Genomic DNA, 14,820 nt, shown 5'->3' on the forward strand with positions numbered 1-14,820 from the left:
TTTTGGTTCTGTGGCACGGTAAGAAAGAGGTAACACCAAAGTTTAGTATAACAGTTCTCCAGTTATTAAGATTGTACTCATTAAGTTTCACAAGTAAACAAGAGGTATTACAAGAGAACTACAATTATCTCATTTTCTATCACATGAATTTTGCAACAAATATCTTGTATACATAGAGCATGTTTAAATAACTACCATTACAGGGTGATTAGAAATATATTCACACTTAATTAAATTAAATGGATGGTTAGAGTAAGACCTAGAAACTCCGCACCTGTATATTCAAATAATGCTTTATAGGATCGGACTCAGGCTCAAGTTCCAGTAAAAGCCGCACAGTATTTTCAAGCTACAAAAACATCAAATAACCAATTAAGCAATCAGCCATAGATATATAAAATCAAAGGTAGAGGTTTGTGCTTAACAGAAAGGCTGGGTGATAAACTAGCATTGGTTTTATCAAAAGAATGCTCATCCATCCAATTTCAATATGCTCAAAAAAAAAACGAAAATACTACACTTTAATATACATTTAATTCTTGATAGACTTTCCTTTTTTCTTCATATCTTAATTCTAAAATATTTTTCTTGTTCTGAGAGAAGGATAATATTTCTCTGATGACATCAACGAAGGCCTAAAGAACCAGATGGACAACATAACCAATAAGGCATCTCCCATAGGAACTCTATATCTAGACTTGTATATAACAGATCTTACACTTGTTAGATCAATATTTGGATCTTCCATGGTCTTGTAAAGCATGGCTTTGAACTCTTGCATTACTTTTTCGACCTCTTCAAGAACACGTTTGAGAATTCCCACCTGAAATCAATAAGTTCCACACACATATAGAAGGTTCAAGAACAATTGGCGGACATCTCCATTCCCATGGAAAAAGATTAAGCAGTTTTCTTGGGAGAACAAGGAGCACATAACAAATAAAGCACAAGAACGCTCAAAGCATGCCTTCATGATAAGAAAAGTTATATACAAAAGATACACTTAAAGTTGTTTCAGAATGCTACTACGTCAGAGAACACCAATGAGAGGGGTATAAAAAATCCTTACATAAAAAGTAAAAGTGGGACATAAATCTCAAGCTCTGAAATTTAAATCGATACACACAATAAAAAAATTAATAATCAAGATAAAATATCAGCATGAACAAAGTGAGATGGTAAGATGAACAACAATTTCTTAGCCAACAAAATTGTCTGGAGAGTGAATGTTTTTAGCACTAAATCTGGATGAGATATTTACCATTTGCCAGAAAAAAGAACTATAAGAAGCTTATTGAGTAACAGTACATACTTAATGTGAAAGAAAGAAGACTTACATGAGAAGGCAGAACAATTGACTTAGCTTTTCGGTACTCTCTTACTGCCAAATCGTATTCACCCTTACTAATGTTACCACGAATTGCACTGGGCAGGTTAAATAGTGTTCGAAACCTCTGAAGCATTCCTTGGACAGACCTAATCTTCTCCGCTTGAGCCTTGAAAAGAGTCATTGTTTCAATTAGATAATTCTTAGTGTATCAATAAACTACTCCATGATTTGGGTCCTAACTACCTGTCTCTCAAATAGAGGTCCAAAAGCACGATTAGCAAGTGAACTAACTCCCTCAATACTATTGAACAACTGAGTTGTTCCAGCACCATCAGGATCTTCTTCAATTCGTTTCAATTTTGATTCAATATCTGCAACAAACACAAGTATATTAGAAGTTCAGTGTGTTCACTGAAAATGTATCAAATACCATACCATTACCAACTGACCATCAATAGTTGTTTTGCATGAAACAAAACAATCAAAGTTCTCTTTGACCAACTGCTTTCTCTGTTGGGTGCGTCCTTTAAGATCATTCTTTAATGCAAAGGCACCAGCTTCCAATTCGGCCGCACTAGTATCTTGGTGGACTCGTGATAAAAAAAAGTTTTGCATCAAAGTTCTCTGAGTAATAGTTCAATTTTTCTGCAAAACATGCAAATAGGGAAGCCTTCAAATCTAATGAGCAATAACTCCAAACAGAATTTCTCTATCTCGAATCATGCAAGTTGAGCAACAGCTAGCCCCACAGTTAATCATGTCTAATGTTGAATTCCTTGCCTCTTCCAAAAAACCATATCAGATACTTTTATCAAGTACCCTGACCATGTTAAAGATACCAAGACAGTAGTGTTTTCACTATTCTGGCATTCGGCAAAAATATAATGGGTCTCTTTTAGAGAGCTTTTGCCCCATATTTTCTGGTGTGAGAACTGAGAACCAACATAAAGTTGGAGCAACCTCCATATGAAAGGGTTAATCCTTGAAGAAAGAAGCCTCTAGACATGAGCTGTTGATGACTGGGACAAAAACACATGCACGTCTACATCATTGATATACTAAAACAAATACCTCGTGCACTTTGATCAAGAGGTTCCACGTCAGTGGTGAAAGTGGCACTTCCCATATTGTCGCTGATCAATCTGAACGTCTTGTGGTTAATTAGCCTGGCCATATATAAGTACATTAGCAAACAATCAGTAAGAAACTCAAATTAGGGAAAGAGGCTCAACTTATATGGCTTACCCCAATCCAAGAGGATCCACCCACTCCATGCCACGGGGAAGTGACTGTACAGTGGTCAAATTTTTAGGCTTGGGTCATACTTTGGGAGCACAGGAACTACTTTCGCATCCCTCATTTCACGGACTCTCCGAGCCAGCTGATGAATAAATTCACTTGTATAAGTTGTTTCCATGTATTAGAGTATGATAAATAGCAAATATCCAGGATATCAAATAAATTCAGAGGAAAGTAAATATGAAAACAATAGTAGCCTGCAGTCCTATATAGTCTGTGAACTATGGTCCTTTGCATAGATTAATGAAAATAAATTACTCTATGAAAGAAAAACTAGCTCACTCATGAAATGCCTCTTTTGAAGTAAACTAACACATCAATTGGTAATGTCCATTAATCTTAGCTTTGAATCAAAACAAAGCAAAACTCCACTTAAATTAACAACTAAATTAAGAATCCACAGCAGTAAATGATCCAAATTGCATAGATGCATATATTAGAATAGCTCACACAGCTAGCTCGAGATGATGCAAGAAGATCGAGCTCAAGTGTGAAGATGAAGAAGTGCCAGCTGTTTTGGTAGTTAGAGGCAGTTATTCGGTTATGAGTAGTTAGTTTGTTATAGAGCTTTCATCTTGTGCTTTTCGTTGTATATGCACCATGCACCAATCATATATAAGGTGCCTTGTATGTGTTGGAATTCATTCAATAAGATTCAAGTTCTCTCCCCCAAAATATCTTTCTCTTTTCTCTGCAACTCCATCATGGAGTTTCTCTCATAGATTTGTTATGGTATCAGAGCGGTGGTGAAGGATCGACTCCAAGAGACATAATTGGAGCCAGTGAGCTGCTGTTGAATGAGAATGATCCCAGGATTATCACTGGGATGAAGAAAGTGTGGACTAGATGTGTCTTCAGCTGGAACTTGAGGTTGAGCTTTACGATTGCGACCATTCATGATGATCGAGAAGAATGAGATAGGAGAGATCAGATCTGTGGAAGAGAAATTGTGAAAGCGGAGCGATTAAAGAAGAACCAGAGAGAGATTGCGGAAGTTTTTCACTGATACCATAACCAGCTGGCACTTCTTCATCTTCACACTTGAGCTCGATCTTCTTCCATCATCTCGAGCTAGCTGTGTGAGCTATTCTAATAGCATACTCAATCATATCAGATACACAATACCTCAGTTTCATCAACATGCTTCCAGCAACTCGGCTCCCCTCCATCCCACGCCTTGTCGGCCTGCTTCTTACCGCCACCGCGGTTCTTAGCAGCCATGCCGCCGCGATCATCCTCGTCCCCGGATGAAATGCTCAGCATCTCCACCTCCGAGTCCTCTTCGTCTTCTTCTTCTTCTTCTAATTGCTTCTTTTTCTTATGGTGCCCCTTCTTATGATGGTGCACTGCGTGGGCGATCTTATGGGCGCCGACGCGTGCCGGAAGCTGGACGAAGTTGCGTACGGGCTTCGACTTAGACGACGGCTTCTGGTAATTGACATTTCGCTGCGATTGCTCCTTCAGAGCCATCTGCAGCAGCTCGTCCTCATCCAAATCGTCGTCGCTCGACATTTTTCAGCACGGAATTCGACAATTAGGGGTGATTGTGTGTAAATGTGTGTGAATTTTGTGGGAAAAAATGTGAAATTAGATCTGATTGGAGAGTTAATTGATCAAAATTAGAGAAATTTCTACAGAAGTTTCTGCTGAAGGCGATGGGTAATAATCCAGTGCCTCGCGCGCTAACTTTGAAATGTCAGTCCGCGGATGCCACGTGGCTTTCTTCTTTTATCAGTAGTGTGATGTGTGCATGTGTTCTACTGTTCGTCACCAAATATTCATCCACATTTGTTCCGGCTCGGTTTTTAAGAAAGGTAAAAAAAATTAACTTAAAATAATTACTTGAGTCTCATTTTTACTATACTAAAGTAAAGAGAATATTTATACAAATATGAATGGAATGAATTAATAAAATAATAAAATGTGAGACTTATCAATTATTTATAGTAAAAAGTGAAAATTGATAATTAACGGGGGATAGAAGAAAATTGTAAAAGTGGACCATTCATAAAAGATGAAAACAGTATCACTAATAGGAAAAATGCATGTTCAACAGTTCAACCAAAAAAAGCTGAAATCATAATAAAATATTCGATAAAATAATAAGATATGCTATTTCATTAATACTCCATATTACCACACAATCGTACTCTTGCCAGCCAGCCCGGTTGTAGGCCCGGCCCCACTTTTTCTGTCTGCTCTCTGGAAAGAGCACAACACCCATAGTTGTGCTCTTCCGCAAGGACGAGCACAATTCAATTTAAAATTCAATTAAACAAAAACATTTCCATAATATTAAAATTCATTAAAAAAACCTAAATAATATTACAAATAAAATAAAAATGACATAATTAAAATCCTAAAAATTAAAAAGTACATAATTAAAAACCTACAAATTAAAAATTACATAATTAAACTCCTAATAATTAAAAATTACATAATTAAAAGCTAAAAATACCCCGTGGAAGAATACTCATCCGGCGGCACTACCCCCAATTATCTTTGGAGGCCCAATATCATGGCCTCATGCGATCGAAGTTGCGAGGGGGTCATAGTTGACCTATCGGCCATATTGATTTGGGCAAAGAGGGTCCACAACGAGTTGGTGGGGGTTGGAGGTGGCGCATATGGAACGGGGACGGGAGCGGGTTCGGGAGCATTGGCGGTTGCAGCCGCCGCCTTCTTCCTTCCTTGCGGTCGGCGTTGGGAACCGCTGGGGCCGGCGTCGGGGCTACCCAAGTTAGCTTCGGCGAGTTGGCTAGCCACTTCTTCGGAGTCGGCGTCGGATAGGGATACCGACCTTGACCGTTTGGAGGAGCCGCTAGAGGAGGATGTTATGCCTCCCCTATACTTCGGGTGCGTCCGCGTCTCCTGCCAAACGTTGAGGTACTTGAATGGCTTGTAGTTCAAGGATTGCTAGGTGCTCATCGCGGCAGTGATGATGTCGACCTCGCTCCGGCCGCTCCCCGCCGACCGCTCTTCCTGGAGGAAATAGCCATTGAACTTGCCAATTTCTTCGTTGCCTCAGTAGATGGCGTTGCGCACCATACTCTCGTTGTGCTCGATTGTTTCCGGCGGACGGTTTTTATTGTACCGGCGAGCGATGTGCCACCAAAAGTGATCGTCGGATTGGTTCGTGCCAACCACCTGATCTTCGGAGATTTCCAAGTACGCACCGAACAATTTATCCATTTCCGACAGAGTGTACGGTGTGCAGACACCGCAAGTAGGAGGAGTCGGAGTTTGGGAGGGGGCAGTCGGCCTAGGCTCGGGTGTCCACCCGTATTGCCCTTCGGGACATCTTGGTAGTCGATTGGGTATGGCCGGTAGCCACCCGGAATGCCCGAATTTTGGGTTTGAGGAGGGGCCAAATATTTTGTTTCCGGACTAGGAAACGATTGTGAAGAGAACCATTCGGGGTTCCAACCGTGGGAGCCCGGGGGGTTATTGCCTTGGCCGGACATTGTTATGTTGTAGGAGTGGAAGAAAGATTGAGAATGGATATGGGATAATGAAGATGAGAATGGATATGGGAGAATGAAGATGAGAATTGTGTAGTGTGGTATAAATTTTTGGGTGTGAAAGTGGGGGTATTTATAGATGAAAATGTGTATTTTTGGGGAAAAATAAAAAAAAAATAAAAAGTGATAAAAAATGGTAAAAAACGGATATATTTTTGTGAGGAAGTGGAAAAATATTTTTTTTTCTTATTTTAATCGATTTTTTAATTAAAAACCGATTTTTAATTAAGAAAAAAAATCAAAGGCAACGGCTATGCTGTTGCCTAATCGCTGCGCGTCACGTCAGTTGCTCGCTGGCACGGACGTGCTCGATGCATCGAGCAGCGCCGTGCCAGCGGCGCAAGCGCAGCGGCGGTGGAGCTTGTCCTTGCCAGCGGCACGGACAGACGGAAGCCGTCCGTCCACCGTTGCAGATGCTCTAATCTTCATTTGAGCTTATTTGTACGATGTCAAGCTAATTTGTTTGGGTTCAGGCCAGCTCATTCGGGTTGTTGGACAATATAGATGCGTGCTATCATGTTATAGATTTTTAACCCCAATTCTTAGACGCCTATTCGCAAACGGTCTAAAATGAAAAATGAAACTCCTATTCACGTTTATCATTTTATAAACGAATATATCATCTTATGAATTTAGGAAGACATTTTAGTCATTGAGGACAATTGAACAATCACGTACAGTATCTAATTTTGGTGACTCATTAGCTTTAAATTACAAATAATTTTCTTAGCTAGTTTTTTTACGAAAAATATACGTATCAAATAAAGATGATTTTACGAGAATTCTAACGAAATCCTAATTGCGTGATGTTATAGCAAATGCTTAAAAAATGATATTATAGGATATGAACAATGATACTCTCTCCGACTCATAAAAATATGGATATTTAGGACGATACGAAATTAATGCATAATTGGTAAAGTAATAGAGAAAATGAGTAGCATAGTTAAAATAATATTAGTGGATAATGAGACTCACGTTATTAGTGTTTAATAGTGGGCCCTAGTGGTATAAGAATAAATTGTATGAGTAATGAAATGAGGAGAACCTTCCATAAATGGAAATGAACTATTTTTATGAGACGGACAAAAAAATTGAAAGTGTCCATATTTTTATGGGACGGATGAAGTATTATTTTTGTCTGATAGCCGCCAAACAACACAACTCCATATAATTTTTTATTCGAAACATATCATTTTTAAACCATGAAAACATCATTTCTAACTGCTCAAAATATAATTTCTAATTTAACTAAACAACACTGAACTCTATATCATTTTTCAAAATTAAATGATATATTTGGTTGTTGTTTTGAATATGAAATGATATTTTGAGGGATTTATAAATGATATGTTTGCTACATAAAAGGGATATATTTTGTTTATAAATGATATGGTGTTGTTATCAAACAAAAACAATACTATTATTTTTTTTTTCAGTTTTTTATATATCATGCAATTAGAAATTCCTTAGAATCACCCTATCTTTAATTTGATATATTTTTTTATAAATAACTAATTTAAATAAAAATATTATGTGAAATTTGAAAATTGAAATTGTTTTAGCAGAAATAAATTGATTTCCGCAATGGATTGAGAGGAATAACCGTATGGCTACACCAGTATTCTTTTACAATTAATCTAAAATTATATATTTTGGTCTAAAAATAATATTTTCCGAAATCAATTCAAATCACAAATTTTTGAACGCGTGTACAAAATGAAGTTACTAGTTATCTTTTCAAATATGGATTATAACGTGCAAAAATCTAACCCAACACATACACTGATACACACAACTTACAAAAATCACATGCATGCACACATAAATCAATGGAAAGGTGAAATAAGGAAAAAAGGGGATGGTAATATATAGAAGGGATCTTCAGCGACCTTGTTGAGACAAAGAAAATCTCAATTTTCAACCGAATCCCTTGCTATTTTAAATGCTTCCTCCGTCTCTAAAGAATATACACTTTGGGGTCGACACGAGTTTTAATGTAAGATTGGTAAAATAAGAGAGAGGTAGAGAGAAAAAGTAATTAAAATATTATCAGTGGAGAATGAGTCTCACCTCATTAGAGAGAAATGACTTTCCAAAATTAGAAAGTGCATATTCTTGTGGGACGGACTAAAATAGAAATAGTGCATATTTTTGTGGGACAGAGGGAGTATAAAACTATTTCTATTTTGGTCCGTATTTTAAAATAAAGAGTTTATATTTTAGAAAAAAGTTATCTCTTATGTGGAGGAACACATTTTATACAATCAATTTTTTTTATCTCTTTCTTACTTTATCACTTTATCAGTCGTGCATTGGAACCTTACTATTTTTAAAAAAATTGTTTTTAAAAAACGAGAAGAGTATTAGGTAAAATGTAAACATTGTCACGACAACCGAACTGAAGTCATGCACTCATGCTGAGATTGCTGAGACTGAATCTAAGACCAATTTCAGAAACCGAACATAACAATGTATTACCATTCATATCATTTAATATAATTTGCCTCTAATAAAAAAAGGGAAATGTATTACCACTCATATCATTTAATAAAACTTGCCTCTAATAAAAATGAATGTATTACACTATTACCACTCATATCCTTTAATATAACTTGCTTCTAATAAAAAAAAAAGTATTACCACTCATATCATTTAATAAACTTGCCTCTAATAAAAAAAAAAGAAATGTATTACTATTCATATCATTTATCATAATTTGCCTCTAATAAAAAAAAGTGTTGTATCATTTATTATAACCTGCCTCTAATAATAAAAAAAATGTATTACCACTCATACAAAATTAATTGAAAAAGTTTGACTTCTCTTTTTAGGATTTGCTCTCCAAAAAAGCCAAGCACGACATATCAACGTTAACTGCCGTTTACATTCCCATCCTACCCCTGATATGTAACCGCAGCTCGCTTATCCGTACAAGGGTGAAACCGTCAAGTTATATCGTGTTTCCCACAGAACGACGACGTACAATATTATTCCCAACTACCTGAAAATGCTTCCCTTTTCATTTCGATTTTAGGAACCCTACTTCAGCTTTCACAATTATTTCCTAATCATCTTCTCGTTTCCGAAAATTAAGTGCTGAATTGGCATTGAAAGGCAGGCAGCTTGTTCGAAGACTCGAATTCAAAGGTCTTGTTTATCAAAAACCCCAATTGTTGGATTAAAGCTGCGAGCTTGGCTCATTTCACCGAATTGCAGCTTTGATTTCCGGATTGGAGATTGAATTGCGGATTGATCTCCGTCGATGGTAGATCAAGAAGACGTGGAGATGAAGATGGCATTGAGACATGACTCACAGCCGCACGAATCGCCGGAGCCGAAGAGGAGCAAGCCCAGGGACAGTTCCGGTGGGGAGGATTCCCAGCGGCGTATGCAGCGGGAATTGAGGGCGGATGCTGCGGAGAAGCGGATGGAGGCGGCCAGAGGTACTGCCTCAGCTGCGGGGAGTAGTGTGGTAGGGAGTGGGAAGGGTGGGGAAGTTGAACAGCAACGGTTAGCGGAGGGGCAGAGTGTTGCTGCGGCGGCGGCGACGGCAACGGCGGTGGAGAATGTAGAGAGTGTAGGAGATGTGAATGTTCAGGAGTTAGAGGGTGCTAGTATTAGAGGTAAAGGTGTCGCCGGTGTGGAGGGAATGCAGAGTACAAGTGGAATTTCTGACATCTCGTTATCGGTGTTGGAAGCTGACGAGCTCTTCTTCATGATTTTTGGCAATGGAGTTTCGAAAGATGTGCTTTCGCAGTGGACCAATCAGGGTATCAGGTTGGTTATGTTGTTAAAATGCTGGAGGCCGAGTTCATGTTATGATCAATTTCAATCTACTTTATGTGGAGTGAATGTTCGAATTGATTAGAAGTTTGAAAGGAGAGAGAAAGGAGTGAATGTGGAACTTGTTTCACCATTAAAAGTGGTGATATGTTATGATCATTGTATATTGATTGTTGATGTAGATCTGTAAGAAGATCTTATTAGAGTTTTTTGAAAAGGAACATCAAATATGGTATTAGGTCAGTGAGAACAAAGGTAAAAAAGAGCTGGTCTAGTTTATTTGGAAATATGGCTTTAACAAAATGGGAGTTTAATAGAGATATATCAACTGTATTCATTTACCAATGGTTTATTGCAATTAGTGTAAGTGTTTTTATGAAGCACGTTGCGCGTTATTGTGCTCCATGGTGACCTTATAATTTCATGTCATAACTTTAAAGGCATGAAAGCACCTAATATTTAATGATGCATAATTCATAAACTAACGCTTTTAATATTTATAAGGATATTTTTGCTATGCAATTTTCCCTTCATGCTAGACTTAATAACAAGAGAGATGTTTCTATTCATCAATTAAGTTCTGGGATTATGTAAATGTATTTATGAAGCACGTTGCACGTTGTTGTGCTCCACGCAGACCTTACAATTTCGTGTCATAACTTTGAAGGCATGAAAGCATCTAATATTTAATAATGTATAACTCATAAACTAACTCATTTAATATTTGTAGGATATTCTTTGCTATGCAGTTTTCCTTCATGGTCTGCAAATTGTCATTCACTTAAAAGAGAGATGTTTCTATTCCTCAATTCAGTTCAGGATTTTTCTCAGATAAATTTAAATCGCGGAGCTAGTGCTTAATATTCCAGCATTTGGTTTAGGACTAGTTGGCATCGCATATTTTATTCCCTCATACCATTATCATCTTCAACACATTTCATTGAGATCAAGCTAATGATCTCCATTATCTCTTGAGATTATTTTCATTATTACGGAGATTGTTCAAAGATCACTTTAAATGCTGAGGATTTGTTTCATTGTTTATTTTTATGTTGATTCACTGTCCTAGATTAGAGTTTGTAGGAGTCCTACAAATAGCTCATCTTTAGAAGTACTAGATATTTCGGAAAATAAAGTGTTTTCGGTATCAACCGTAGGCCTCCTCGGAAGATTGTATTGGGCCTTCGGAGGATTATCTTGGGCCTCTTTGGAGGATTGTTCTTCTTTTGATATTAAATTACAGTTCTTGTTTTCTTTCGCCTGTCACTCCGTATCAACATTGTTACCATCACTATTTAAGTCAAAGCTTTTGAAGTTACTTTTTGCCATATTAAAGCACTGAGTATCTGAAAATGTAAATCCTATAAATAATAGTTCAGAGTATACTCTAAAGCAAGTGTGTTTATCATACTTTAAAAAAGAAAAACTAAATGATAGGCTACTTAGAAGCTGCCAGGCCTGCCTGACGCCAACGAGGCCGACCAGGCCAAAGACGGGGCATTAAGCATTTGTAAAACACTGCTAATGATAATTAAGACCTCATTTAACCTGAGTTGGTGGTAAAATTACTCATGGTAGGGACCATCCAGATAGACACCGACCTTCAGTGTATCAACTCTTCACCGCTTTTGTGATTTCATCAATAATGTCATCCCCCCCCCTGTCGTTAACTCTTCACCGCTTTTGTCGTTTCGTCAATAATATCATTTCCCCCCTTGTTGTTTCGTCAATAATGTCCTTTTCCCCCCATTACCCATATACAGCAAAAGTCGAGAGATACAGTTTAACTTTTTTTAAACCTCCAATGTCAAGTCATACATGTTGCGCTAATTGTCTATAGTCCAACCTTTTGATCCTTTATTAATTACCTCTGCATGGTATGCCCCCTTTCAGTTCATGAATCTCACATATTATTTGTTGACCTGTTAATTTACGAGATTATATATTGTACTGACCATGATCTTTAGTTGTCTAATAGCATATAGAACCAATTGATTTTATCAGCAGGCATGGTCTTGTGTACTTCACTTTTATACATGCCAATTCAAAAGCCATCTCCTGATAGTTGTTTCGAGTGTATCTGTTTTTTCAATGATGAGTTCTTATTGAAACTCGAATGTGCTTCTGTTGCTTTGTCTTCAAAGGATCCTAATTATCTTCAGAATCAATTTTATTGTGGTTGCAATTGAATTATTTCATGTCTGTTAATCAGTACATAGTGTGTGTCTTCTGTAGCTCCTTAAAACCGACTTCCCTTGCAGGTTCAGTGATGATCCGGAGACATCCATGGGACTTGTACAGCATGAGGGTGGGCCCTGTGGCGTGTTAGCAGCAATACAAGTAACAACTTTTATATCTCATTTTACCTTCCTTGTTAACATAAATCAAAGTGTTACCTTTCATGGCCTTATCATAACTCGGATATGATAATTTTTTTCTGGTTAGTACTTTTTATGTTATGTTTTCCTTCGCAACACATCGCTGGAGAGTTGACTTTTGTTATCTACCTGTAGCATAACTCTGTTTGGATTGGAGATTCATTAGCTAATGTAAACTCTTATAGAGATGACCTAGTTATATAATCGTGGTGTTTATACATTTAAACAATGCATTTTGCTTTTAAATTTAAGTGTTACCTTTCATGGCCTTATCATAACTCAGATATGATCATTTTTTTCTGGTTATCACTTTTTATTTTATGTTTTCCTTCACAACACATCGCTGGAGAGTTGACTTTTGTTATCTACCTTTAGCATAAATCTGTATAGATTGGAGATTCATTAGCTAATGTAAACTCTTATGGAGATGACCTAGCTATATATTCGTGGTGTTTATACATTTAAACAATGCATTTTGCTTTTACATTTCAGAGATTACACGCACAGCACATGCACAGAAAAAAAAATTCTGTTTTGGAATACGATATATTCTTTCATCAATGATATTTCTTCTGGTAAAGATGGAAGTTATGAGTTGAGAGTTACCGGCGCATATAATACTGATAACTGGAGGTCGACTCACCTAAGAGCATCCCCATCCGTGCTCTTGCCAAAGAGCACGGATGTGGGCCCGGACCCACTTTTATTACTTTTTTACTCTATGCTCTTACCCAAGAGCACAACACCCACATCCATGTTCTTCCGCAAGGACATGCTCAGGGTCCCACCATTCCATTATTTAATTTAAATACTTTCATTACTAAAAACATTTCCACAATAATAAAATGCATTAAAAATACCTGGAATAATATTACAAATTACAAAAAATTAAAATTACATAATTAAAATCCTAAAAATTAAAAATTACATAAATAAATTCATAAAATTAAAAAAACACTACTCGTGGCCGAATTTCGCCCAAACGGATGATGAATGTGTGTATTTATAGATGATTTTGGATTAAATTTTTTATTAAAAATTTCAAAAAAAATTCAGAAAAACGGTAATAAAACGGCTATATTTTTGGTAATCCGAAAATATATATTTTTAAAATTTTTGGTATTATTTTCGATTTTTTAAAAAAAGAAGAAAATGCCAACGGCCAATAGAAACGCGCCACGTCGCCCTGCTCAGCGGCACGGACGTGCTCGATGCATCGAGCAACGCCGTGCCAGCAGCAAGAGCACAACAGCGGACATGGGGTTGCCGCGCCAGCGGCACGGACGCAGTCCTTGCGGGAGAGCACCGCTGCAGATGCTCTAAGCTTCTTAAGCCTTTTATCTGGAAACTACTAATAAGGGGATGGATGGATGATTGATATTTAGTCTCTACTAGGGAACCTTTTTAAGATATATTTCCTTTAAAAGTTTGGGGATTTTAGGGAAAAAAAGTATATATTCCTTTTTGTTGATTGTTGTGCATTTAAAATCTGAAGGATATAGATTATTAGACACTTCCCAGATGATGTCCTTTTCATACTTGAAGGTGTAGGTTTCGTTGAGAATATGCATCTGTCAATCTGGTTTCTTATATCCTTTTTTCCGTTTAGTGTGAATCTTTATTTCAGATCCAAAATTTCCCCTAACAGCAGATTCTATTGCTATGCAGGCATTTGTACTTAAGTATCTCTTGTTTTCTCCAGAAGATAATGTTAATGCTGCACATCATATGTCAAATTTGTCTATGAGAAGACTGCCCATAAATGAATTTGTTGCTGCAGATATTTTCTCATCACTTTCGGAAGAGAAAAAATCCAGGTCAAGAAACTTTTTATCCCTTCTCCGTCTGAGACTTACTTGCTGCTTGTTCTTATGATTTATAAACTAAAGGGGCATTTTAGGCTGGAATTCGCTTGAATTATCCCAGTCTTTCTGTTCCCTCTTCCTATTGTATCAATTTTTGTGCCATTACATTAAGAAAATTGTGATATGTAGTTAAATATATTCCCGTCGTCCAGCATAATAGTTGGAAAAAGGATATGACTGTAAAAAGACCCATATCTGGTGATATATGGTTGAACTGTTCTCTCCGTTATTAGTGATAATGGAATGTTTTGCAGAGAAACTAATATACATGGAGTATATGCTTCCATAACTTCAAGCAAGACTTGTCATTTGTCCATTTTTATCACACCATAACCATGTCCATGTGTGTGTGCGCAGTGTGTGTGTGTGCCGTGTGTGTGCCAAATTTTATAACTATTTGAATTCAAATTATCTACTTTTGATGGATTCAAATTGTGGACCAAACATTGGATTTGGAATTGAAGGCTCCAATTCCAATTCCGCAGCCCAATTCAATGACACCAAACGGAACCTATGTGTTTAGTTCTTGACTTCTTTCCTCATTCTTTGAAGACACAACATCTTGGCCGATGCCTAAGCAACAAGTGTTGAGAAGTGTACCTAAGAAAATGGGCTTGAAAGATTGCTTGAATTGGAAACTG

At 37.2% G+C, this 14,820-nt stretch overlaps 1 protein-coding gene and 1 pseudogene across 1 annotated transcript; one reads left to right on the forward strand and one right to left on the reverse strand.

The window, feature by feature from the left end:
- Positions 1-274: 274 nt before the first annotated feature.
- Positions 275-4,282, reverse strand: LOC121789760 (annotated as a pseudogene).
- A 4,889-nt stretch (positions 4,283-9,171) lies between these two features.
- On the forward strand, positions 9,172-14,131 carry LOC121789759 (probable ubiquitin carboxyl-terminal hydrolase MINDY-4; the record flags this gene model as incomplete). The annotated part of the gene is made up of 3 exons (XM_042188130.1): positions 9,172-9,930; positions 12,198-12,276; positions 13,983-14,131. Coding segments are annotated over exons 1-3 (743 nt in total), but the record flags the coding sequence as incomplete, so codon positions are not given.
- Between the last annotated feature and the right edge of the window lie 689 nt (positions 14,132-14,820).

Source organism: Salvia splendens, unplaced genomic scaffold, assembly GCF_004379255.2.
Source record: "Salvia splendens isolate huo1 unplaced genomic scaffold, SspV2 ctg329, whole genome shotgun sequence".
Classification (NCBI taxonomy): Eukaryota; Viridiplantae; Streptophyta; class Magnoliopsida; order Lamiales; family Lamiaceae; genus Salvia; species Salvia splendens.